The sequence below is a fragment of the Phodopus roborovskii genome, unplaced genomic scaffold, assembly GCF_943737965.1.
Source record: "Phodopus roborovskii unplaced genomic scaffold, PHOROB, whole genome shotgun sequence".
NCBI classification, from domain to species: Eukaryota; Metazoa; Chordata; class Mammalia; order Rodentia; family Cricetidae; genus Phodopus; species Phodopus roborovskii.
In genome coordinates this window covers 57561439-57587836 of record NW_026126407.1, presented here as the reverse complement: position 1 = coordinate 57587836, position 26398 = coordinate 57561439, and the positions used below count along the sequence as shown (strand labels likewise).

The 26398-nt window shown below is 43.0% G+C and overlaps 1 protein-coding gene across 1 annotated transcript; it reads left to right on the top strand.

The window, feature by feature from the left end:
- The first annotated feature begins 9043 nt into the window (after nt 1–9043).
- Rsl1d1 (ribosomal L1 domain containing 1) lies at nt 9044–22369 on the top strand. Its single transcript, XM_051181430.1, has 8 exons — nt 9044–9146; nt 9720–9856; nt 12129–12264; nt 13669–13817; nt 13900–14001; nt 16047–16263; nt 20328–20594; nt 21388–22369. The coding sequence occupies exons 1-8, from the start codon at nt 9072–9074 to the stop codon at nt 21622–21624; spliced, it is 1320 nt and encodes a 439-aa protein (XP_051037387.1). The 5' UTR covers nt 9044–9071; the 3' UTR covers nt 21625–22369.
- The last annotated feature ends 4029 nt before the right edge of the window (nt 22370–26398 follow it).

Below are 26398 nucleotides of genomic sequence, written 5' to 3'. Positions count from 1 at the left end.
TTTCCTGCCTGTCCCAACCACCTGCTCCCCAACCTGGCAGCTGCTTCCAAAGTACCACACAGAGGCTTAATATTATTTATAAATGCTTGACCAATAAGCTCAGGCTTATTACTGACTAGTTCTTACCTTTTTTTTTTTGTTTGTTTGTTTGTTTGTTTTTTTAAGACAGAGTTTCTCTGTATTACTTTGGTGCCTGTCCTAGAACTAGCTCTGTAGACCAGGCAGGCCTGCCTTTGCCACCCGAGTGCTGGGACTAAAGGTGTGTGCCACCAATTTCCGGCTAGTTCTTACATTTTCAAGTTAGCTCATATTCCTTATTTACACTCTGCCAACTGTGGCATGCCCAACTTGCTTGTTCCACATCTGGCTGTGTCTCCTGACTCTGCCCTTCTCCTTCCCATTCTCTTTAGTTTGGTCACCCTGCCTACACCTCCTGCCTTGCTACTAGCCAATCAGCATTTTAGTAAACCAATTCAAGTGACAAATCTTTACAGTGTACCACAGGACCACCACACCCAGATACGTTTTTTGGATTTTGGAGGCAAAGTCTTACGTTTTATTTGCTTATGTAGTGATCCTCCTACCTCCACCTACCAAGTACTGGAACTAAATGAAAACTTCTGAAAGAAAAGGTAGAATCAACATCAATTTAAGAAAATTTTATGGCTGGTTAATCCGAGGCACTCGAGAGGCAGGCAAATCTGAGTTTGAGGCCAACCTTGTCTACATGGTAATTTCCAGGCCAGCTAGGAATACATAGTAAGACACTGTCTTGAGAGGAGGAGGAAAGGAGGGAGTGGGAGCAAAGGAGAGAGAAAGAATGAGAATGAATGTTAGGGCTACAGCTATGATGTAGACAAGGTTCTTCGGCCTTTTCTCCACTGCAGCCATCTAAGGCCTGACTCAGAATTGACCACCCTACCCCACCCTCCACCTCTCCAGTTATGTTCCCCTTCCCATGGTAAAATCCCTTAGAAAATTACCCAACCCTGTCCCTGCAGCCCAGTTAACTGCTGCATTTTGTGTCTATTAAAATGCTTGCTTTCTCTACATCTGCAGCTGCCAGCCAGGGTATATTTTTTTGCCTTTAAAAGCTCCCTGCAGAGGTCAGGCATAGTGGTTCATGCCTTTAATCCCAGCACTCAGGAGGCAAAGGCAGGCGGATCTCTGTGAGTTTGAGGCCAGTCTGGTCTATAGAATGAGCTCCAACAACAACAAAACCCTAAGGATTATTGCCCAGATTTAAAACTAATTCTCCCAGGGCTGGAGAAATGGCTCAACAGTTAAGGGCTCTTCTGGAGGTCCTGAGTTCAATTCCCATCGCCCACATAGTGGCTCACAGCCATCTCTAGTGGCTCTGATGCCCTCTTCTGTCATAAAGTCATACAAGCAAATAGAGCACTCATATGCATAAAATATATAAATAAATCTTTAAAAAAGAGAAGGGAAGAAAACTAGTTATCTAGTGAGTCAGTGGTGGTGCACATCTTTAGTTCAAACACTCAGTAGGCAGAGGCAGGCAGATCTCAGAGTGAATAATTCCAGGACAGCCATGGCTATACAGATTAAGTCTCAAAAAAACAAAAACTATGGGCTGGGCAGTGGTGGTGCACACATTTAGTTCCACCACTCGGGAAGCAGAAGCAGGCATATCTCTGTGAGTTTGAGGCCAGTCTGGTCTACAGAGTGATTCCAGGACAGGCTCCAAAACAATACAGAGAAATCCTGTCTCAAAAAGCCAAAAAAGAAAAAAAAAAAAAATTACCACAACAAAACCCACTCCCCACTAGTCCTCCTAACAAACACAGAAATTTAAGGGACTAGTCAGGCAGCGGTGGAATATGCCTTAATTCCAGCACTTGAGAGGCAGAGGCAGGTAGATCTCTGTGAGTACATTAAAAATTCCTTGGAAAACCATGAGAACAGTTTCAGATTCAACAGATCTCTGGACATAGTGCCATAAGCCCCTATCTTAGTACTTGGAAGGTGGAAGCAGCCAGAAGATGAAGGTTAGCCTCAGGAAACCCAGACTGAACTCTGAGCTAGCTGGATTACATAAAACTTAACAACTGGGACCCCAACACAAAAAAATAGAACCAGATTATGAGGGGCCAGGAAAAACTGAAATCATTTTAAAGAATTCCACTACAGAAAGACCAAAAATTTAAAACTGTTGCCACACAAGAATTAAGACCTAAGAATTCAGGCTGGGCTGTTAAGAGAGTTTGAGACCACCAGGAAAGAACCACAGACTCAATCCAGATTATAATTACATGTATTTATTAAAATTGCTAGCAAAGTGACAGCCTTAAAGGCAAATCAAAGGCATACCACCCAAAAAAGAGGTTGGGGGGGGTTTAAAGGCAAAACCACAATTACTTAATTTTTCTGCAAATTTGCAGCTTTGTGAGAAACTGCCTCACTCCCCTTGCATACATCAGTAAGTGAATTATAAAAGCCAGAGCAAGCTGCTAATTATTTCATAACAGTTCTACCATTTTGGAAAGGGAGTAAGATGTCAGGAACTTACCTTTCAGAAATTTACATCAGAGGAAAAAGCCTACTAAAATGGGTGCCTAGTACAAAATGGAGTTTCCTTAGCCATCACATTCCCTACTGGCTCTAGCTCATATGAGTCAAATCAATTCATGTTGAAGTACAGGTTGATACTGAGCCTGTAGGGCTCATATTTAACAACAGACGAGAGTCTACTCTTAATGTCAGTAACCAGCTTAAAATGCAGAGGCCAACTGTGATGCCAAGAAATAAAAAGATTGGGCCCAACTGTGGTCATTAAAAGGGTGGTAAGTCATGGGGACCAAGAGAAAAGAGTCTGTAGCAATTAGAAGCCACAGTTCATTCCTTTGCCTTTGTATCTAAGTTTTTCTTAACTTTATCTAATGTTTCCCATATAACTCCTGAGTTATTGGCATAGAAATATTTTTCACTTAAGATTACACAAAAACGTACTTCCTTCAAGAGTAACAAATCCAGTCCTCAATGGTTCTGTAAAACCATTTCTGCTAGGAAAACGACTTGTTTTTCAAGCTGTCCAACAGAGCCCTTAGGTGCTGTATGTCACGGTCTACTTTATTACTTAGTGTTTTAAAACTCTGGTCTTCAATAACTAGGGTTGATTCTCCCTGTGATTCTTGCTTCATAGTTACGATTGCTATTCTCTTTTTTCTAATGGAAATGTCCTTTATATGCAGGCAAAAGTTTTCTACCCTCCATTCTGGTATACATGTCTACTTGGATATAGGCTCAAATGTATAGGCCCACCATGTTCTTAAAGGGGATGGGAAGTGCATTCTAATAAGTTCAGACCAGATGGTATGCACAAGTGAGTATTACAGGCTTGTCTATAAAGGGAAGCTGGGTAATTATAAGTGGGAGAGATTAACGAAGTACCCGTTCCTTGGAAATATCTCAGGGTGAGTTTACTTTCTTCCAGTTTACAATTTAAATTTACTGGTGGGGTAGAGATTGACCCCTAACCCATACAAAAGGGAGGCTTGGCACCTAGACAGTGCCAACAATCTCTTCCCAAGCTGCAGTAACTTCCAATTCAAAGTTTCAAGCTCAGGGGCATCATCAGGAAATAAAACTTTTAAAGTCCATTCTGCAGAAGGGTAAAGGCTGAGTCTGTGAGTCTGTTACTGTAGCCCCTTGATTTTGACTGTGGATTTACTACCATGGATGGAGTGGCCTGAGAAGGAAGGACGGAGAAAAGAGACACCCTAATCCGTGGTTGAGGCAGCCAGTTCCTTCCAGGACCTACAGGACTGGCTAGGTGGGATGACACCCTTTTCCGTATAGTGAATTCTACACCGGGACTGTTCCCATAATTCTTAAATTTAAGCACAAATCCCCAGGTCTGGCCTGCAAGCCAGTATTTGGAGTTCAATTCATTCCAGGTCATAATCTTTAAAGTGAAGGGGTTGCAGGTCCTAGGTTTGCAATCCAGAGAAGGATGTATATGAATGGTCAGACTCAGTCTCGCAACCTGGGGTGGAGCAATGATAATCTCTTTCCCACTTATGACAATGTGGGCATGCATAAAATGGTAACGACCAGAAGGATATTTCCCTCATCTTTGTTCCACACCTGGGATGAACTGGAGCATAACTTCCTCATTCGGCCATAAGTTCATTGTTATCAAAGAAATCGCACAGGTCAAATCTAAACACAGGCTGAGAGGTGGCATTCTGGAAAATGCCTATTATTTTCCTATCTGCAGTTCCAGACAGTTCCCAGTCCCAGACGTCAACACTCTCAGTTGGCCATATATGGAAGTTACTTACCAAGACTCCCAATATTAGTGTCAGTCTGAGTTCAAGGCACAGATAGCTGCACATTTACAGGACACTAGGGGTTTTGCATTACCCTCCATTTGTTGTCTTTCTCCTAGCTGGCTGTGTTCACCTTTAGATGGGAATGGTGGATCCAAACTTCAGTCCCCACTACCTTGACTGCCCTTGACATTGTCAGGATCACAGGATACGGTCAGTTCCCTCCAGGTAGGTTCTGGAGTCTTGCTGGGTAAGCGGAGGACCCATACCAAGTCCCCAGGTTGGAACCTGGATGCTGGTTCAGTCAAGGGTGACACAGGCGGTGAACATGATAGATGACTCTGGATGTCTCTAGTTGTCTGCTGTGGCACTTTTAAGGACTTGAGGAAGGAACGATTAGACAGTTTAATAATCTGTGGCTATCCCTTGACAGAAATAAGTGGAGGAGGTGGTTGCCCAAACATTTCAAATGGTGTCAGCTTGTCCTGGTAGGGGAGCACCTGATCCTAAAAAGAACAGTAGGGAGAAATTCTGCCCACCCCTTTGCCATTTTCTGCCCACAATTAACTGTTTCTTTAATAGTTTTGTTACTTCTTCCTACCTGTCTTAAACTGTGACCATAGGCTCAGTATAATTTCCATGTATTCCTAGAGTTGTAACTACTTGTTGAGACACTTCAGACATGAAGACCAAGCCTTTAATAGACTCCAAAAAGGAGGGAAGGCCGAATTGGAGAAGGATCTCCAATAGTAACTACATTAGCCAGTGGGAAAGGCTTCTTACCTATCCTGAACAAGTGTCTATAAAAACTAGCAAATACCAGTAGCCAAAGCTCATCAGAGCAGCTTTAATAAAGTTCAATTCCCAGTGTTCACCAGGTTAAGTCCCCTTTTGCACATACGTTGGTTTCCTTCTCTCAGACTCACTTGGATGTGCAGAAAGTACCCATCCCTCACTAACTTTTAATTTGGTCCATCCCAGGTGTGTGCTCTGGTGCATCTGTGAGAACGGATGGCCCCATGGCTCTGGCAGGATAGGGTATCCATCTAAAAGAACCCACCAGTCTTCTGTCTTAGTGAACCCTTATTGTTTGGTCCAATTCTCTTCTTGGACAGTACACATAGGACATCCTAGCAGGATGGGATCAGTAAGTGGTGTGAAAATAGAGGGGCAGCCTAATATCTGCAGTGGCCCCACTGGCTGTAGCCATTCCTTTTGCCATGACATCAGCAAATACGTTGTCTCATCCTTCAACGGAGTGTCTTTCTGGTATACTGGATGATGGATAATAGCAAGCTTTTCTGGCAGCCAAATAGCTGCTAGAAAAGCTAAGATTTCCTCTTTGATTTTTAACCTCCTTTCCTTCAGGGTTAGCAGGCCTCATTCCTGGTACAAAGTACCATGGATATGTGCAATAGCAAAGGCATACCAGCTATCAGTATAGATGTTGACAGTGTGGCTATTTCCCCACCTTAGTATAGCATGAGTCAAGAAGATTAGTTCTGCCTTTTGGGCTGATATCCCTTGAGGTAGACATTGGGGCCAAGTTACTTCAATGAGTGTCACTGGAGCCGTACTTACACACCTGGCCCCTGGCTGCTTCCACTGGTGAACAGGGTTGCACCTGCCTTCCTAAAGCTGGTGTTGGAGGTCTAGTCATCCATTTGGCACATGGTCAATAACCTAGACATGGCCATGGACTAGCTATTCTTCAGGGATAGGCAGAAGGAATGCTGTGCTTAAGTATTGCAGAAGGTGAGAATTTGATGCTGGGTGCATCTAAAATGAGAACATGAGACTGGGTAGGCATGTGTTTGACATCTAGTGCTCAGAGGCTCCCCAAAGGAACATTTCAATGGAGTGCTAACAACCAACTCCTTCTTATAGTCCATTGATCAGTTTCCTTTATCAATAATGTGGTGGCAGCAATGGCTTGGATACAAGCTGGCCATCCTGCTGCAAATGGGTCTAGGTGTTTACACAAATAGGCCATAGGCCTTTTTCACGGTCCCAAAGTCAATACACCCATGCCTTTCACAACCCAATTCCATTTATCCACAAACAAGTGGAAAGGTTTAGCAATGTCAGGGGGACATTTCCTCTTGGGCTCTAGTACAATGGTTTTATAATTTCTGCAAAGTTAGGTATCTATAGTCTACAACCAGGAATTCTTGCCTGCCTTTTATCCTGTTGCTTATGAACATTCACAATAGCATAGATCTTGTTGGGGAACAGGGTCCTGCTACCTCCCTCCAAGCAATAATCCCCCCCCCCCAGATAAGTTACCTTATTGGAGCATAATTGGGCCTTTTTTGTCAGACACTCGGAAGCCCAGCAGCTGGAGTGTTTCAAGTAATCCCTCAGTAGTTTGTTGGCATTCTTTCAGGGTGCATGCAACAATGAGGAGCTGTTTAATGGTATTCAAGGAGGTATGCACTAAGAGCCTCATCAAACAGAGTGGGGGAGTTTTTGTTTTTTGTTTTTTTTTGAGACAGGATTTCTTTTTATAACAGCTCTAATTGTCCTGGGACTAGCTCTGTAGACCAGGCTAGCCTCAAACTCACAGAAATCCACCTGCCTCTGCCCCCAAGATCAAAGGTGTGTACCACCACACCCAGTTTTGAAACAGGGTAGCTCTTAAATCCCTGCAGTAATTGAGTCCAGTTCAATAAACCACTGAACCCTGATTTGGGGTCTGTCCATTCAAAAGCAAATATATATTGGTTCACAGGCTCCAGAGGAAGAGAGAAAAGGGTGTCCTTTAGGTCTAAGATAGTATATACAGTTTTTCCTGGAGCCAATAGGTTGAGTAAAGCATAAGGGTTGTGCACTTTAGGATTAAGTTTCTACTCTTTTATTTACTTCTCTTAAGTATTGGTAGTCTATGGAGCCTGGCATAAGAGCAGGGAGTAGTGAACTGCAGGGAACCAAAATTCCTGCATCTCTAAAGTAGTTGATATGCTTTCTAATGCCTGCTTTGGCTTCTTTTGAGACTGGGTATTTAACCTTTACAGATGAGGCTGAGCTTAAGAGTTGAACAGTAGTTGGCAGCCACTATGAGTCCAGTGTGGGAGAATTGGTCTCTATACATACTGCAAAACACTTTAGCACTAATTTTGTTAGGAATGGTTCATCAACTCCCAGTTTTCTGTCATTTTATATACTTCTGAGAAGGGGCAATCTACCAAAACTGCTGAGTATGAACTCCCCAGGTCCCCATCTCATTGAATGTGATGGTGGTGGCACCAATTTTTCTCAAATCTCAGGTGAAATGGACAATCTGACATAACAAGAAAAGAATGAGCTGCAGTACCTTATCCAAGGTTCACTTCTTGGTTGGTGGTCCAGGAGTAGATGACAGTTCCCGTGGTCATTGGATGGTGGTTCTCTCTTAAGTGATGGGGCCCAAGGGCTGGGTCAGCACTGAATGGACTGTATTCATGCTTACCAGGATCCAGAGAGTTTTACCCTCCATTTTCCTGTGGCCGTGGGGTCCTGAGGGCTCATTGGTATGGTGCCCTGGCTCCATCAATCTGATCCAGTTAGACTGAGGATCAATCCTCTTTTTCATGTCTATGAATTTTTGGGCACTTGTTCTTCCAGTGTCTTTTTCTTTTCTTTTTTTTTCTCCACTGGTCCTTCTCTACCCTGTCTCAGAACTGATTTGGTTGCCTGGGTACTCTTGGCCTCCCTGAAGCCCTTTCTCTGACCGTGGCTATCATTATCCTGGCCAGCTTTATGTCTTTCTTCTCATCTGGATCTCCACTGTTAAGTCTTTTGAATTATCTCTCACAGCTTGGGACCTATCCACTCCTTCAACCCCTCTAACTTCTGCAAATATTTGGGGCTGATTGCATAGGGAAAGCAATGCTAATTAATAACCCCTGGTGTTCTGGGACGTTCAAATCCTGGCAAACCTCTTGGAAAAGCTCCAGGAACCCAGAGGGAGAATCCTGATTTCCTCAAATTACCTCAGCTACTTTTGAAGGATTAAATGGCTTTCTAGCCACCACTCTCATTCTGGTCAGCAGGGCCTAGTGATAGGTGTCAAGAGCCCTGCTACTTTGACCATGTTGGAATTCCAGTTTGGTAAGGTTGAGGGCAAAAGCATATCAGCTCTTTTCTCTGTTGAACCCTGTAGACTCTGGAGCCATCACAGCCTTCCTAGCCTCACTCATAATCCAGTCCCTTTCCTCAGTAGTAAAAAAAGGTACCCAAAACCTGCTTACAGCCAATCCAGGTAGGTTTTCCCCTACGCATTACCCCACCTTTACACTTATTGGTAGTCAAAGGGCTTACCTAAGCCGACGCTACTGAGAGACCAACTCATCTTTTTGTTTCTCACGCAGCTTCACGCGCCTGGCATTGGCGGTTCCTTATTATTTCATTGGAACACCACCAATTTTGGGAAAGTGACTCCCTAAGTCACAACACGGTGGAAGAGCCACGGCTTTCTGCTCTTCAGAGGACCGACCGCACGGGGTTGAAAACAGGGTTCTAGTTTCTCCTCAGGACGCTCTCCCGCTGTCCGTGGAGAGCGACAGGGCTTGCGAGGCCTGGCGACTAAGGAAGAGCCGGACGCAAGGAGAGTTTCCAGGTCAGCGAAGACTGGCCGCCAACTACCCCGGAGGGAAGCCCCGGTCTCGGATTACGCGCCCTCGCGGAAATGACGCATGAGGTCCCCAGCGGGATCCTACCCTCTGCTTTCCGGTTCCGGGCCTCGGGCCTGCGCGTGTGCAATTCTTCCTAGCTCCCGGGATCAGCACGAGGCGAAGAATTATGGAGGCCACAGCCAACACAGCGGCGGCGATTCAGGCGGCCCCGCCCGCTCTGGAATATCTGGACCGAGAGCAGGCGAGTGATTTGGAGGACAACGGTTCTCCAGCGGGGTAGTTACGGCCCGCGTGGGGTGTGCAGCGATAGGCCTGGAAATCCTGAGCGGGCCTGAGACTGCGTGGACGTCCCGGAACCCGAAGGAGGTCGCTGAAACGCACACCTGCGAGTTCTCTTCCCTCAGGCTTATGGCATCCTGTTGGAAGTGTGCTTTTCTGCGCTCCATTCTTCAGGATTCCAAGACATTTGCACGTGCGAAAAGTAGCGTGCTCAGGGCCGGGAACGTTAAGCTCAATAACTGCGCTTTTCCTGATTGTTCCCTCGCTCGTGGAGGGCAGGAGAAGCTTCGGTATAGCCTGCTCTCATAAGTAGAAAGGGCACCTTGTAAACAAATCCCGGAAGCAGGTACTTGGGTGTTCTTGATGAAATCTTATGTTTCACTGGGCACAAATTCTAAGAAACCAATATGCTGATTGAAATATGCCCCCCCACAAAAGAAGAAAGAGTAATAACTAAGGAAACAAATGTTTGTGTTCATGTATATGGGAGCAACGATTACATTGAGAAAATTAACTTATTTCTGTGTCTGTGCAGATTAAAAAGGCGGTAGAAGTTCTGTTTGCACACTCCAAGTCAAGGAAAAAAAATAACTTACTTTTGAATGGGAATGAGAATTTATTTTTGATGGTGATATTATGGAAAATTCCAGCGAAAGAACTTCGTGTCCGAGTGTAAGTTCTAAGTTCTAATTTATCTGTTCAGGTTTGTTTTGTTTTGATTTTTTTTTTTTAACGGTCTTATTACAAAGACTTGCCTGGCTGGGGTTAAGGGTGTTCGCCAATATGCTCAGCCTTTAAATTTCTGAAACTTAAGGTACCTGTGTTCTAGTACACAATATATGGCGCATGTGTCCAGAGGACAAAAAGGTATCAGATCAGCTGGAACTGGAGAAAAAGGTTTTGAGCAGCCCAGTGTGGGTACAGTAAACAGAAATCAGATCATCTGGGAAAGCAGCCGATGGTCTTAACTGCTGAGTACCTTGGATCCTGCTTGGGAGCCCTCTCTTAACCCCCATATTTTTTTTAATGAGGTATTTTAGAGCCAGCTGTGGCAAAGACAGGCAGATCTCTGAGTTCAAAGCCATTCTAATCTACAGAGCTAGTTAGAAGACATCTAGGGCTACACAGAAACCATTTCTTTAAATTAATTTGTATGTGTGGGAAGTTAGGTGTGCTCATGTGGAGATCAGAGGATAAATACAATTTCCTCTTACCATGTTGGTCCTGGAATTAAGCTGTGGTTGTCATGCTTGGCATTAAGCATGTGTCTTTACCCACTGATTCATCCAACCTGCCTGTATCTATTTATATTCTTGTTAGTTATCTTGGGTGAGTCTTCTGATATAGAGTTCATAGATTTAGCAGGAAAAAAAAATAAAAGAATAATCATGTTAGTGTATGTTGGTCCTGTGCAGGATTGGAAAACCTTAGAGAAAATAATTTGTGGTCACTCTCAAACTCTTACTTGATGAACCTTACATGTTACGTGATAACTTGCTTGCTCTGCATATCACACCAGTATGTGGGGGTATAGCTTGTTTTTCCCCAAAAATGAGGGCTTGGGGAGGTTTAGAGAGAAAAGACTTGATTTCCAAAATTTTGTTTGTGCCTATGGGAGTCGGAAAAGATCAGATCCCCTGGAATTGAAATTACAGGTAGTTATAAACAGTAATGTGGGTGCTGGGAACCAAACTAGGGCACTCTGAAAGAGCAGCCAGTATTTTTAAATGCTGGGTCATTTGTTTTTTTGAGACAGGGTTTCTCTGTGTTGCTTTGGAGCCAGTTCTAGAACTCTGTAGGCCATGCTGGCTTCGAAATTTACTGAGATCCATCTTCATCCTGCGTGCTGGAATTAGGGGCGTGTGCCACCAAAGCCGACAACCTCCCCCCCCACACACACACACATTATTTTAACATGTGTCTGTAGACTTGTTTTCAGATATGTGAGTACATGAGCATGGAGGCCAGAGGACATCCTTGGTAGTAGCATCATCCATCCCCTTTTTAGGCAGGTCGTGTTTGCTTGGAGCTCTTGGACTAGTTGGCCACCAAGTCCCACAGATCCTCGTGATTTCATTTTCCCATGAGATTACTAGTGCTTATCACCAACCTCTTTGACAAAGGGGATGAACATGGATCCTTGTTTTTACAGTGAATGCTTGAAGTGCCCTCCCTGGGCTGTGGAACCTGGGTCTTAACTGCTCTACAGTGAGCTACTTTCCCAGCCCTCTTTTTTTTTTTTTTTTTTTTTTTTTTTTTTTTCCCCTCCCCTAAGACAGGGCTTCTCTGTAGCTTTGAAGCCTGTCCTGGAACTCTGTAGACCAGGCTGGCCTTGAACTCACAGAGATCTGCCTGCCTCTGCCTCCTGAGTGCTGGGTTTAAAGGCCAGTGCTACCACTATCTGGCCCTCTGCATTCTTTCTTCCCCTGTTTTTTGCTCAGTTTTTCACCTTGATGATTTATGTCACTTGTGGGAAGTCCTTTCTCTCCCTGTCTGTTCCTTACCCGCCTGTCTTAATTGACTTTTTGTTTTTTTCGTGTGTTTTTATGTTCTGGTCTGGCAATTTTGACATTCCTTATTAGAGGCTTTAAAACTGGAATTACAGGCATCAGCACACCTAACTTGCTTTTACTCAGAGTAGTATTTACTTAAGTGGGAAAAAAATCAAAATATGGTTGACTGGGGCTGACAGGGTGGTTGCATTAAAGATACTTGCCACCAGACTTGATGACCTGAGTTCAAATCTCTTGCTTGGTACACATAGTGGAAGGAGAGAACCAGGTCTTAAAAAGTTGTTCTCTGAACCCACATATGCGCCATGGCTAACACCACACACACACACATTCACACACAGATTGCTTTAAATGAGATTAAGTATGTGTTTTGGACAGTACACATTCTCTGGAATAATGGTTTGCTTCTTATCTTTTGTCATGTTTTACAGGTCTTTGCCTCATAGTATCCTATCAGATTCATCAGAAGTCTGTTTGTTTACCAAAGATGACTGTGAGTCACCTGAACAAACAGAATGTTTCTATAAAAAGCATTTGAAAAAGCATGGCGTTAACAACATCTCTCGGGTAGGAATCATGTTACTGCTTTGAAGTCCTTTCACAGATCTTATTGAAATGAAATATGATACACTGCTATATTTTTTGGCTTTTAGATCTATTTTTCTCTTCAGTTAATTTCTTTGTGGTATGTGCCTAAATTCCTAAGCTTATGTATGTGTAACATGTTGGTGCAGGTGTCCTTAGAGGTCAAAAGAGGGTATCAAATCTCCTGGAGCTAGAGTTACAAGTGATTGTGAGCTGCCTGGTGGATGCTGAGAAATAAAACCCAGGTCCTTCAAAAAAGAGCGTCCAGTTCCCTTAACTCCTGAGCTATCTCTCCAGCCTGTTTTTTCCTTTTTAATCTAATCTTTGCTTGTGGTGAAGGTGCTATTCTGACTTGTGGCTGAAAAGCTAATTGCATGTCAGATTTTGTATCTTAATTTTAACTGTTTATAGTGTATTGCCTAAGGAGGCTGGGGGGGGGTGGTAGGCAGACATGGGATTCCCTGCAACTGGAGTTGGAAGTTGTTTCCATAGGTGATAGAAATTAGATTCATGTCCTCTAAGGGCAGTCAGCTCTGAACCACTGAGCCATCTGTAGTCCCATTGGAGATTATTTAGAAACTTGACATTTGTGTTAGTCCTTCTGTACTTACAGAGCACCCTGTGTCTGCCTCTGGCTTTGCTTTGTGATTGTTTGTATATTTTATTCTCTGAATGTTTTTATTTCTTCTGGTACTAGGAATTGAATCCAGAGCCTTAAACATGCTAGGCTAATGTTCTGCTCCAAATTTGCAGTGTAGATCAGGCTAGCCTCTTACTCAGAGATCCTCCTTTATTAGAGGGAATAAATGATCCCAGGTTGGGATTAAAGGTTGTGCCAGATGCTGCCCCTCCCCCCATCTCCATTACATTTGCTTTTAAAAAATGTGTCTGGGTGTTGTGTGTGCCTACACCTGGTATGTACCCATGAAGGCCAGAACAGAGTATTGGATTCCCTGAAGCTAGAGGGAGATATACATGGCTGTCAGCTACTTTATGGGTACTGAGAATTAAACACAGGTCCTCTGTAAGAGCAGCCAGTGCTTTTAACCACTAAGCTATCTCTCCAGCCCGTTTTACTTTGTTTTGAGGTAGCATCTTGCTCAATTGCCTGAGTTAACCTCAAAGTTAGCACTCTCTAACCTGAGGCTTCTAAGAAACAGGTTATGTCATCTCTTTCAGGGCCTGGCCTACATACTGGGTTTTTGTCCTGGGTTCTTGATCATCCTCAGTGTCCCCAGCATTTAGCACAGAGTGTGGCATGTTTTAGATATTCAGGAATTCATTAAACTGTGGCACTAGGATTGACCTGAATAGGAAGTGTCCCATATTTCTTCTTGTTTCCGGTTCTTAAGGTTTTATGGTTTTGTTCTTGTTTCTGTTTTCTAGATTATTCCTTTTAAAACTTTAAAAACAGAATATAAAGCCTATGAAGCCAAGCTCCGCCTCCTGGGTAGTTTTGACATCTTTATTACGGATGAAAGAATTCGAAGGCGTTTGCCCACGCACATAGGAAGGCATTTCTATCAGAGGAAGAAGTAAGTTTTTTTGCAATGATTGGACTTTTGTGGTAGGGGATTTTATGGGTGTGATGTTCTGATATCTATGTGGTTTTCATAGAGTTCCAGTACCTGTGAACCTTCTGGCCAAGAATCTGTCCAAAGAGATTGACCGATGTATCACAGGGACCGTCTTAAACATCTCTAAGCATGGTTCTTGCAGGTAACAAGAAAAACATATGTGTACCTTTTAAAACTTGACATGTCATGGTGATTGAATTCATTTTTTTCTTTAAAGGTTAGTGTTAATGAAACCTTACCCTTCTGTTAAAACCTTAATAAATGCCAGATAGTGGTGGTGCATGCCTTTTGGTGGATCTTTGAGTTCTAGGACAGCCAAGGCCACACAGAGAAATCATGTCTCAAAAAAAAAGACTTCTAGGAAAAATTTTCTTAGAAGTAGCTTTAGTCCCCTATTAACAAGTTGATTGTTATTGTTGTCTGATTTTCCTGGAGAGATGTGAACAAATGTGTATTCAGTATTCGCCTCAGGTAGGACACCAACCATAAACCATAAAGAGATGATTCTTGAATAACTTAGAGCTGTAAAGGTGACATTACTTACATAAACATGTATGATTTAAGCAGCTGTACCGCGGGAGTTCTTTGTCCAGCTGGCTATGGGCAACTCCATGCAAAGTGTCTACTGCTTACGTAGCTTTAGGGAGAAGCTTTTTTATTCTTGTACCTGTTCAAACATGCTGCCATCCCTGTTCTGAGGCATGTTTCTGCTGGGTCCTGAACTAGATGCAGCCTTACATCTAGGCTAAGGGAAAGATCTTTGGAGTCAACAAGAAGGTTTAGGCCACCAAGCATGGCAACTTGTTTTTGATCCCCAGGACTCACGTGGCAGAATGAGAGAATCAGTACCTGCATGTTGTCTTCTGACCTCCATACACTGTTACACTGACACTCCAACATTCACACAAAGCACATACATAAGAAAAATAAAGACTCAGGTATGCATCCATGTTAGATGTGGCTTACAACCACCTGTAATTCTACCTCTAGGGGATTCAATGCTTCAGGGCTAAAATTCACACACAGATACACACTGAAAGCCAGGCATGGTGGCACATTCCTTTAATCTTAGCACTGGGGAGGCAGAAGTCTCTGAGTCACAGGCAAATATGATCTACACAGAGAATTCCAGGCCAGTTAGGGCTTCATAATGAAACCCAGTCTCAAAATAAATTAAAAAAAAAAAAAATCTTTTTAAATGAAGTAAAATGCTTTTATTTATTTATTTTTTTTACCATTTTCGTTCTCTCTCTCTCTTTTTTTTTTTAAACATAGGGTGTCACTGTATAATTCTAGCTAGCCTGGAACTCAGAGATCCTCTGACCTCTACATTCTATGTTAGGGTAAAAGCCTTCACACACACACAGAGAGAGCAAAACGGGGGGGGGGGGGGGGGGGAGGTAGTAACTAAGAGTTGTCATTGGGCCTGGTTTGTTCCTTCCTTGGTTATAGGCTAATGTTGAGAGTCACAAAGGTTGAGATACCAAGTATAATGGCTCACATGATCCTACTACTGGAGGTGCTTGAGCCAAAGGGCCTGTGCTTTGAGGGTCCCCTGTATGGCATAGTGTGTTGAGTTTCTTTCGTTTGTGTTCTCTTTGCCTAGCAACTTCTCTCTTCCCCTCCTTTGCTTCACTGCACAAACAGCTCTGTACACATACACAGAGTACACAGCCAGCCAGGGGCTCACTAGAAAAAAATGAGCTAGAAAAAAAGCTGCTGTCCAGTTGACACTTCACAAAATGCCACCACAGTGAGCCTCTGGTGAGGGGGTAGACTGGCAGGCAGGCCCAGTGCTGCAGGGATGGTCTTGATCTCTAAAAAGCACATTAGTTGTGAGAGGCAGATACTCTTTATTGAGAAGGATCCATCTAGAAGCAGATGAGAACTTGAAGGTAGCAATGACCTTTTCGGATGATTCTGCTCAGGACAGTTTCAGGGTCACCATTTTGCTTGTGGGTGTCAGGGCATTTTTGGGGTCAGTTCTCTACTGAGTTCACTGGATTGAACTCCCATCCTCAGGCTCCATGGCTTGAGCTCAGGTGTCAGGTTTGTGTGGTTAGTTCCTTTACCAGCTGAGCTTTCTAAGCATGGTTCAAGCTGTGTGTTTGTTTTAGCACGGTGATGTTTTACTTCGGGGAATAGAGTTCTGAAATTCAAAAGTTATCTCTATTCATTAAATTCTAGTACTGTGCGTATTGGTCACATTGGAATGGAGACTGAGCACATCGTTGAAAATATCCTGGCTGTTTCAGAAGTACTTTCAGAGAAATTGCCCCAGAAATGGCAAAGTGTGAAGCTCTTGTTCCTGAAAACTGACAAGTCCGTTTCCCTTCCCATCTTTTCCTCATTTGTCACATGTCAGGATGAAAACACCTTATCCTTCCGTAGCATGAGGAGAAAGGTTAGTATAAATTGAAGTATTGGGTGGGCATAATAATCAAAAAGTGTGAGCCAGGCAATGGTTGTTGTTCTTATGCTGAAGCTAATGCCTATAAAACACAAGACTCAGCGCCCATGTGTAGTTTATTGAGAGAAGGGAGAGAAGGGATAGCTGGTGGCCAACCGAAAGCAGGAGAGAGAGAGAGAGAGAGAGAGCAAGAGGGGGCAAGAGAGAGAGGTGCGCTTGCTTTAAAAGGGAGGCTTGCGCATGCGTAACTGAGTCCTCTGGCAGCCAGGTAAAGCTTGAGCTGCCAGGTAAGGCTGATGTAGCGATGATACTGCCATGAGCGTCCCGCCCATCATCGGGGGTGGGGGTCAGCTGGCTGCTAGTTCCTAACAGTAGTGGGGCACTCTTTTAATCCAGCTCTCCAGAGGGAGAGGTAGACACTGAATAACTGAATCACTGAATTCAAGGCTAGCCTGATCTACTGAGTTAATACCAGGACAGACAAGGCTACACAGAATCCCTGTCTCAAAAAACATAATAATCATCGTTAAAATGTAGCCAGGAGAGATCATTGCAAGTTCAGAGTTTTATTCTGAACTTAGCAAGTTCAGTTGGGCTATAAGGCCCTGTTTTAAATACATTTAAGACTGAAGCTAAAGTGGTAAGACTATAGCTCAGTGGTAAGGCATGTTCTTAGTATATGCGTTCAATAGTTGGCGGGGGGGGGGGGGGGGGGGGTAGGGTTTAATTGTTGTTTTGAGAGTGTTAGGATCACCTGGAACTGGAGTTACAGACAGTTGTAAGCTGCCATGTTGGTGCTAGGAATTGAATCTAGGTCTATTTAGAAAAGCACTAAGCCATCTCTTTTTGTTGGTTAATTGGGCCTGGCTTACAGTTCAGAGGTTTAGTACATTGTCTGCATGGTGGGGAGCATTGCCCAAATGCAGACAGATGTGGTGCTAGAGGAGTTGAAAGTTCTATCTACATCCAAATCCACCTGCAGCAGGAAAAGACACTGGGCCTGGTTTGGGCTTTTGAAACCTCAAAGCCCACTCTAATGGTACATTTCCTCCAACAAGGCCTAACCCTTTCAAATAGGGCCACTCCCTAATAAGTAAGTTCAAATACAAGAACCTACCACACAGTTTCATCCTTTTCTAAGTTGTCTGTTGTGGGATACTCAATCACTCTGTGACCCCCAAATTTGCATTTTTATTAACTAAGCGAAGGGGAGGGAAGGCCAACTTAAGTTGACAAAGTAATTATGGAGAGTTCAGGGGTGTCTCTGAAATAATAGAGACACACAGGAAAGTAGTAGGGAAGGACTTAGTAGAGTGTGAGTTCTTTTGGTATAGTGGAAGTGTACTTTAAGAGATCCTGCCAGAGATGTTAGTTGCTAGTCCACCTCTCTGAGCTATCATGTTTTCACCCCAGCCTTTTGATTCCCTGGTCTTATTGATAAGTAAAATAGAGATTTAATAAAAGCTATATTTGGCGGCAGCAACATAGCCAACAGAATTCCTGCTAGGCCAAGGCATAAACCAGCCAAGGCACTGCCAGAGAAGCAGGATAGTAACTGCAGAGCTGCATTTGCGGTTAAAACAGCAGCAGATTAAAGTGTAGCTTCTGTGTCGACAGAAAAACAGTTAATCTCACTTTTTGGAATACTAAGTCATATCGTGGCAAGGGGGATTCCGTTTTTCTTTGGTCTTTTTTTGTTTAGAATTCTTTGTTTTATGTATATGAATGTTTCACTAATTTCTGTATATTCTATACCATATGTGTGTGTCCATCTGTGTCCCAAGAAAGTCAGAAGAGGATGTTAGAATCTCTGAAATTGTTCTCCAATGAGTTATTGTGAGCCACCATGTTGATTCTGGGAATCCAACCAGGTCTTCAAGAACATATGCTCTTTAACCACTGAGCCATCTCTCCACCACTTTTTGTTTTGTTTTATTTAAACAAGGTCACACTATGTAGCCTTCACTAACTTGAAACTTGCTATGTAGACCAAGCTGGCCTTGAACTCACAGATCACCTGTAACCGCCCACCCTGCTAAAATTTCTATAGGCCCTTTGTTTTTATGTTTTTTGTTGTCTTTGTTTTTTCTGTGGAGTTGTTTATTTATACAGTGTTCTGTCTGCTAGTATCCTTGCAGACCAGAAAAGGGCACTAGATCTCATTACTGGGTGGTTGCTGGGAATTGAACTTAACCTCTGAGTAAGACCAGCTAGTTTTCTTAACCACTGAGCTATCTCTCCAGCCTCATGGACTTTGGTGGGGGCTTTGGTTTTTCGAGACAGGGTTTCTCTGTATAATAGTCCTAGCTGAACTAGAAGTCACTTTATGGACAAGGCTGGCCTCCAACTCACTGAGATCTACCTGCTTCTGCCTCCCAAGTGCTAGGATTAAAGGTGTGTGCCACCACTGCCTGCTTGTCACTATGTAGACCAGATTGACCTTGAACTCAGAGATCCATCTTCCTTTGGTGGTGCTGGGATAAAAGGTGTACATCACTATGCTTGGGTCCTCATCTAGTGGTCTTTAATTCTTTAAAACTTATACAATATAAAGGGCAAGCCTTTGATGCTATAGTCGGCTAACACTGAAACAGTAACAAGTTATCTCACACTTGCTTGGGTCACTCTTCTTCATACTTTAGTACTCCCGATCTGGTCCTGATAGCAACTGGGTGAATCAGCTCTGCAGATGATCTTTGCTCATCCTTCTGACACGCATGTTCTGTATTGCCTGGGCTGCAGCTAGAATGTACTATCTAAATTTAGCGTGGGTATTCGCATATCCATTAAAGGAACCTGACACTCTCAGTTGAGGGTCCCTGCTCAGGTGATGTTTGGAACATCCCAGTTATTTATCACTGTAGTTCAGAATCTGTAAAGAAACAGACTGGGCCATAGTAGCGCACTCCTTTAATCCCAGCACTCAGGAGGCAGAGGCAGGTGGATCTCTGAATTCAAGGCCAGCCTGGTCTATATAGTGAGTTCCAGGGCATCCAGGACCGTACAGAGAAACTCTTATCTGGAAAAACAGAGAGAAAGAGAGATGGGGGTGGGGACACAGGAGCGGTTGGTATTTTACCTGTGAGGCAGGAACTTTGGAAGTACTCTGAATCCATGACTACCCTAAAGTACATTGAAGACTGGAGGTTCAAGGCTGGGGAGATGACTGGGTTAGTAAAAGTATCCTCCATGTAACCAAGGTATCTGAGTGTGATCCCAATTCTGGGGAGGTAGAGAAAGATGATGAATCCCTAGGATTCTGGCCTGTCAGCCTAGTATAGTCTAATTGTCAAGCCCCAGATACCATAAGAGATCCTGTATTAAGAAAGTAGGTGGCTCCTGAAGAGTCTCAGTTGACCTGTGTTGTGCACATGCACACTTACACAAAGATGGGTGGATCGGTAATAATTAAAACAAACCAAGCCTTCGTGGACATGAGTTCTGTTTCCTTAGTGTAGGTGCTAAGGTCTGATTTCTTCTTTAGCCTCCACCCCTCAGTCACATACATGCATTCTGACAGTGGGTGCTGAACCCTTGAAGGGCCTTTGGTATGGTAGACATGTACTGTATAGCTAAATTAAGCCCCCAATTCTTTTTCTTGGAAATAAGAGTCTAAATTTCACTGTGTAAATCAAGTTGGCCTTTGAGTTTACTATCTTCCTGCCTCAGCTTCCCAGGTAGCTAAGATTATAAGCATGTACTAACATTCTGATGTTATTGTTTCAGCTTTCAACTATCATCTGGGTGGGTGTGGGTTTGCAGCTAAAAGTCAAGATAGACAGTTGTGATAGAGCATGTCAGCAATTTCATCACATGGTAGGTAGGTAAGAGAGGGAGAGGTTCAAGTTTAAGGCCCACCAGCTTGGGCTACACATTGAAACACCTGTCATCCCAAATAAGTAGAGCTGAGGTTTATGTGCTTGGAGATGGGGTAATCTATTTGCATGGGTTACAGATATTTTAGGGAGCTTTTGAATAATAAGAACTGCACTTCTCAATCTGTCATCTCTTTTCTGTGGCTGTTTTTCCTACTAAACTTTTATCTGGTATTTTGGTAGGAACTAAAGAAAAAAATGAAGCATGAAAAAGAAAAGTTGAAGAAGAAAAGCAAAATGTTAAGGAAAATGTCCAAGAAGGATGCGTCCCTTCTAACTCAAGGTGATGATTTAGCATGTGAAACCAACAGTACTCCAGTGAAGACCCCAAGGTCCCAGAAGAAAAAGACCAGCAAAGAAAAAGCACAACCTAAAGGGACAGACGAGTGTGAAGAAACAATTCCACAACTAGTACCAATAGGAGAAATACCAAATAAAGAAAACATGAAGGTATTTTATTGATATTAGTAGCTGGTATGTATTGGGCAAAAAGTGTCAAGTGATGAAAGCTTTAGAGTTAGCTCCAGAATCAGGAAGGCAGACACTGACTTACTTTATCCTGGATGGAACACCTTGAGTAATGTTAAAAGGCCTGTGTTACTTTATGACAGGGTATCTTCTAGAAGGACGTCTCACATTTTGGGTATTCATTGTAGCGGGTACATCAAGCCCCTCAGTGCACAGGATATGTCTACTGCCAGCACAGTACAACATACTAGTGAAAAGTTTTTGTTTTAGAGCTAGGGTCTTGCTATGTTGGCTCAGGATTCCCTCCAGGGTGTTAGGATCATAGATTTGTGTTACCATACCAGGCAACCTTTTATTTATTTGTATGTATGTATGTATGTATGTATGTATGTATGTATACTACATATATGGGTATATTCTAAAATGGGTATATATGGGTATATTCTAAAATAAAAACTGGCTGGGTGGTGGTGGACCACACCTTTAATCCCAAAGAATGATAAATATGTGCCTGTAACCCCAGGCTGAAGCAGAAGCTGAACCCAGCCTGGATTGCATAATAAGTTCTAGCCAGGTGAGAATCTGTCTAAAAAAGAAAAGAAATGTCTGACAGTAGAAAGGGTTACTCCTCATTTCACTGTGCCGATGTGCCGAGGTTATACTTACAGGATTACCATCAAAATTCTGGCTCCTTAAATTTGATTGTGAAATTTTGTTATTCTAGACTTAATTTCTTCTTTTCTTGTTGTTTTTGTTTGTTTGTTTGTTTTGCTAGATGCAAGAAAATGTCACAGGGAAAAAATCTCCAAAAAAGAGGCCTGATCCAAATAAACTTCGGGGCAAAAAAAGGAAGGCCCTACCAGCTACAGAGACCCCAGGAGCAGAGCCTGAGACCTCAGGGAAGAAACAAAAAAAAGATGTTCGGGAAATCAGAAAGCCCGGAGCCAAGTTCTTTTCTCCCAGGAAAGCTTCCAACACACCCAAAGACAAAAAACCCCAAGTGGGCCATTAGACTATAATCAGGTTCCTCAGCCTGAAGGAACTATCAGAGCTAAACCTAAGAGCTTTTCAAGAATGCTTAGGCAGGGTATGGTTGCACGTACTGTGGGACATAGATAGGCAGGTTTGTATGGATTTGAGGCCAGCCTGGTTGTCTACCTGGTAGTTTAGGCCAGCAAGACTACATAGTGAAATGTCTCAGCAGACAGACAAACTTGGCCAAGATTGGTTGTGTGCACACTTGCATTCCTAACACCCAAGAAGCCATGAGGGAAGTCTGGAGTTCAGCAAGAATCTGTCCTCAAAGGAAGAACTTCAGTCCTGGGCTTGGTATGACACTTTACTAGCATAAGCAAGGTCCTGGGTTCAGAGCCCAGAACTTTGAAAAATACCACACACCTGCACATAGCAAAAGGTACCCTATTGAAGACCTTTTTGTTTGTTTTTGTTTTCCCAAACAGGGTTTCTTTGTTGTAGCTTTGGAAGCTGTTCTAGAACTTGGTAGACCAGGCTGGCCTCAGATATCCAACTGCCTCTGCTTCCAGAGTGCTGGGTTTAAAGGTGTGTGTCACCGCCATGACCCAGCATAATTGCAGCCCTTTTCAGTGAGTCCTATAATGTTTTTGTAAAGTTCCCAAGGGTGGTTCTGAATTAATGTTCCTATTTGTAAAAACTAGTGGTTTGAGGCCAAAAAAAATGTTATTGTTCAGTGTATTTGCTGATAAGAGTGCTTTGTATGTTTGTGGTTTTTAAAATTAAAGTATAATATCTGCTTCTGTGCAAATGGCATTGTACTGTGGTGTCACATCTCACCTGACTAATTTGAAGACATGTAGCAGCAGCCTTCTGTCTAGTCACTTGGACTGTTAAACTAGCTTGTGTAAACAGTAAGTAGCCGGTAAGGGGGGTTAATGGATAAGAATCAACTATAACAGGGCTAGAGAAATGATGGCTCAGGTTAGGAACACTGGCTACTCTCCAAAAGACAAGGGTTCACTTCCCAGCAGCCTCATGATGGCTCACAAGTATAACCCAGGGATCCGAGGCCTTCTGATCTCAGACACCAGCACAGAAGATGAGCACCCAAACCTTAAAAAAAAAAAAAAAAAAAAACTTGAAAAAATGAACTAGCTACTTGGCTAACACATACTATAGAGTACCTCTGTGTAGTGCTGTGCTTAATCTTGGGAGTCTAAGGCAGGGAACCAGCCTTGCTTCATAGGAGATGCTGTCAAAAAAAATATAGATGCACTTAAACAAGGGCACTAAATAAATTCTGTGATTGGAAATTATATATCTTAAGCCTTACTGTTTTCACACATTTAAAGCCTGTGTCACCATCACTTGGCAGAATAAAATGGTTTTAATTTTAAAAAAAATTATTCCTTTGAGCCAGGCACATCTTTAATCCCATCTCTCAGGAGGCAGACAGGTCTCTGAGTTCAGGCTAACATGAACAGGACTTCAGGAACAGCCAGTGCTACATAAAAAAAGCTGTTTCAAAAAGCCAGGTGGGGGATGGGGAAGCCTTCAAACATGGAATTTTCTAAAAGTTAAAACGTAATTCTTGATGTATGCTCTAAAAGGTTTAAAATATTTCTCATTTGACAAAATTTCTAGTTAATAGTAACAAAACTCTGGTTGAATAAATAGCATACACAACACCTTTAGAAATGGTCTTTGGTTACACAACTTTCTGTGATGACACACCTGTAATTCCAACACTGCCTGGCAGAGTTGGGAGCTGCCAGATGACTCCTGTGCTCAGATAGGCCTGGGAAATGGTGAAGTTGTGTGTTAGCTGCAAATCACCTATGCTTATTAATAACATCCTGGGCTGGGAGTCATGATACAGGCATTTAATTCCAGCACTCAGGAAGTGGAGGAAGGAGGATTTCTTGAACTTCATAATAGACTGGTCTACCTAGCAAGTTCCAGAGTTCCAGGACAGCCAGGGCTACAAAGACCCTATCTTAAAAAAAAAAAAAAAAAAAAAAAAATTAAAAAAAAGCCAGGCATTGGTAGCACACGCCTTTGATCCCAACACTTGGGAAGCAGAGGCAGGCCAATCTCTGCGTTGAGTCTAGTCTATTCTACAGAGCTAGGTGCAGGACAAACTCCAAAGCAATACAGAGAAACCTTGTCTCAAAAAAACCAAGAAATTAAAAAAAAAAAAGGCAAGGCTGTAGCCTTCAGTTCCAGTCTAGAGGCAGAGGCAGGTGCTCCTTTGTAAGTTTCAGGCTACACAGTGGAACCCTGCCTGAAAAAAACAAGTCAAAATTGCAACATCTTCACCAAATTCTCAGCAGGTGAAGACAAGCATAAAAGCCATCAGTGTAAAACCTCTTCCAATTTTAGCATCCCTTTACATAGGATAGTCTAGTGAAGGCTCTTATGTGTGCACTGCTTGTTAGAACTTTGTTCTGAACAGTTGAGGAGTTCATATCAGTGGGTGAATGAAGGAAATACTGTATTGTATGGACCCCCCTCCCCTCCCGCTATGTGAGTCCATGCTTCAATTCTGCAATCAAGGGCCTAATGCATAAGAACAAGACACAGCCATGCTGACTTCACTTAAGAACACTTCCTCTTTAAAGTCCTTGCTGCTTTGGAAGAAACAACTTCTGGCCTTTGTTGGCTTATTTAAAAGCTACCGTTGTACCAGGTGAGAAAAGTCATTTCTTTCATAAAACAATCTGTACTCTGCTAGTCTTACCTGAAGGTACTAAACTCACAGCTTTATGCGTATTAAGTTACAATCAGCACTTCTGCGGAGGAGCGGTGTTCTTATCGATATCCCTGGGCTATTTTTCTGAAGATACTAAGATTTTGGATTTCAGGGACTGAAGAGATGGCTCAACGGTTAAGAACACTTGTTCTTTTAGAGGACGCACATTCTGTTCCCAGCACCCACGTGGCTGTTCACAATACAACCTTCCATAATTCCAATTTTAGGGGATCTGATGCCCTACTCTGAACTCTGAGGACACAAAACACGCATGTAGTATGCCAAAATACATGCAAACAACAAAATACTCATACACAGAAAATAAGCAAACCTTTTTTTATAACTGGATTGTTTTCTTTCTTTGGGTTTTTTTGAGACATGTTCTTACTAAGAAGCCCTGGCTATACTGGAACCAGGCTGGTCCTGAACTCAGAAATCTGCTTGCCTCTGCCTCCCAAGTGCTGGGATTAAAGGCACAACCTGTAAGGATTCAGGCATTACGCTGGCCTGCCCCAGTCACATGACAGAATGTACTCAGGCAGTACTCTGGTCAGCCCAGGGTTCCATGAGGACTAGTCTGCAGGTTAAGTGTAAAGGACCACTTTAAAAGTCAGACCTCTGACCACTTATGCTCTGTTTTGCTGTCTCTTTTGCTCGTTCTCTCTCTTCCTCTCTCTCTCCTCTTCTTCCTCACTCCTCATTCAAGCTCTATCTGCCTGGCGTGTTATTCCCTCCGCCTTGGTCACGCTCACCTGGTAAGGAACCTGCTATGCTCTCCCACGTGGGCCCTTACCTTGGGACCCTCACCAGGGACCACTCACCCCCACCCCTTCTCCGGCTTTATAACTGTAACTAAAGAACAACACAACCTACTTAGGTTGTTTCTCTGTGTGTTTTTTTTTTTTTTTTTTTTTTTTTTTTCCTTTTCCTTCCTTCTCTTTTTGGTGTTTAAAGGTTTTTTGTTTTGTTTTGTTTTTTTTATTTTAGTTTTTGAGAAATGTTTCAACATGTTCTGAGTTTGGCCTGGAATTCAAATGTGTCCTGCCTCAGCTTTCAAGTTCTGGGATTACAGGCTCATACTATCACTTCAGTTTAGTCTACGTTCATCTTTGAATTTCACTTCTTGTATGAAATATAACAAAAATACTTTAGGGAGAAACAGAGCCTACTTATTTCATTGCCCTGAGTCTAGTATTCCATTTCTTAGTAGCCCTCCCAGATGTCTTGAAATGGCCTGCTAACACACACCTATAAACAATATCTTTTTTTTTTTTTTCATGAGACAGGATCTCACCATGTAACCCTGGCTGTTATAGAACTCTATATTTATTTCAGGCTGCCCTCACAGAAATTCACCTATCTTTGCCTCAGGAATACAGGGATGAAAGGCATGTGCCAACATACCTGGATATGTGGTATCTTTTATTACCACTGAGAATCACAATGGAGCTGTGGGTGTATCTCAAAAGTAAAGGGCTTTTTACCATGTGTGAAGCCATTAGTTATGTTTCTACTCCACCCCTACACCCCACCCTCCTCACTGTAGGAAGTATTCAAGTCTGGCCTTCTTGGAAGGAACTCTCTTTGAGAAAGGGTCTCTCTATATAGCCTTGGCTATCCTGGTACTCACTATTTAGACAGGCTAGAATTGAACTCACAGAGACCTGCCTGACTCTGCCTCCCAAGCTCTGGGATTAAAGGTGTACTCCACTATGCCTATCCTAAAATATTATTTTTTAAGATTAATTTATGTTTATGTGTGTAACTGTTTTGCCTGCATGTGTGTGAATCATCTGTGAGCCTGGTGCCCTTGGATAGAGGGGAATTTAATCCACCAAGACTGGAGTTACAGAGGGATATGAGCCACAGTGTGGGTGCTGAGAATCAAACTTGGTTGCCTGTGAGAACAACACATGCTCTTAACCATTGAGCAATCTCTTCAGCCCCCTTGAAAGACACTCTTAGTGCCTTGTGTAGATCATCCTTTGAAGTCCATCCTTACTGAATAAGCCTTGGCCCTGAGCTCACTATGAACTTTCTGGGAATTCTGCCTCAGCCT

Excerpts from the sequence above, each read along its gene's own strand:
- Rsl1d1 (XM_051181430.1), top strand. The coding sequence starts at position 9,072 with ATGGAGGCCACAGCCAACACAGCGGCGGCGATTCAGGCGGCCCCGCCC. Across the intron at positions 13,818-13,899 it reads CATTTCTATCAGAGGAAGAA|AGTTCCAGTACCTGTGAACC; the intron begins GTAAGTTTTTTT and ends TGGTTTTCATAG. Across the intron at positions 14,002-16,046 it reads TCTAAGCATGGTTCTTGCAG|TACTGTGCGTATTGGTCACA; the intron begins GTAACAAGAAAA and ends ATTAAATTCTAG.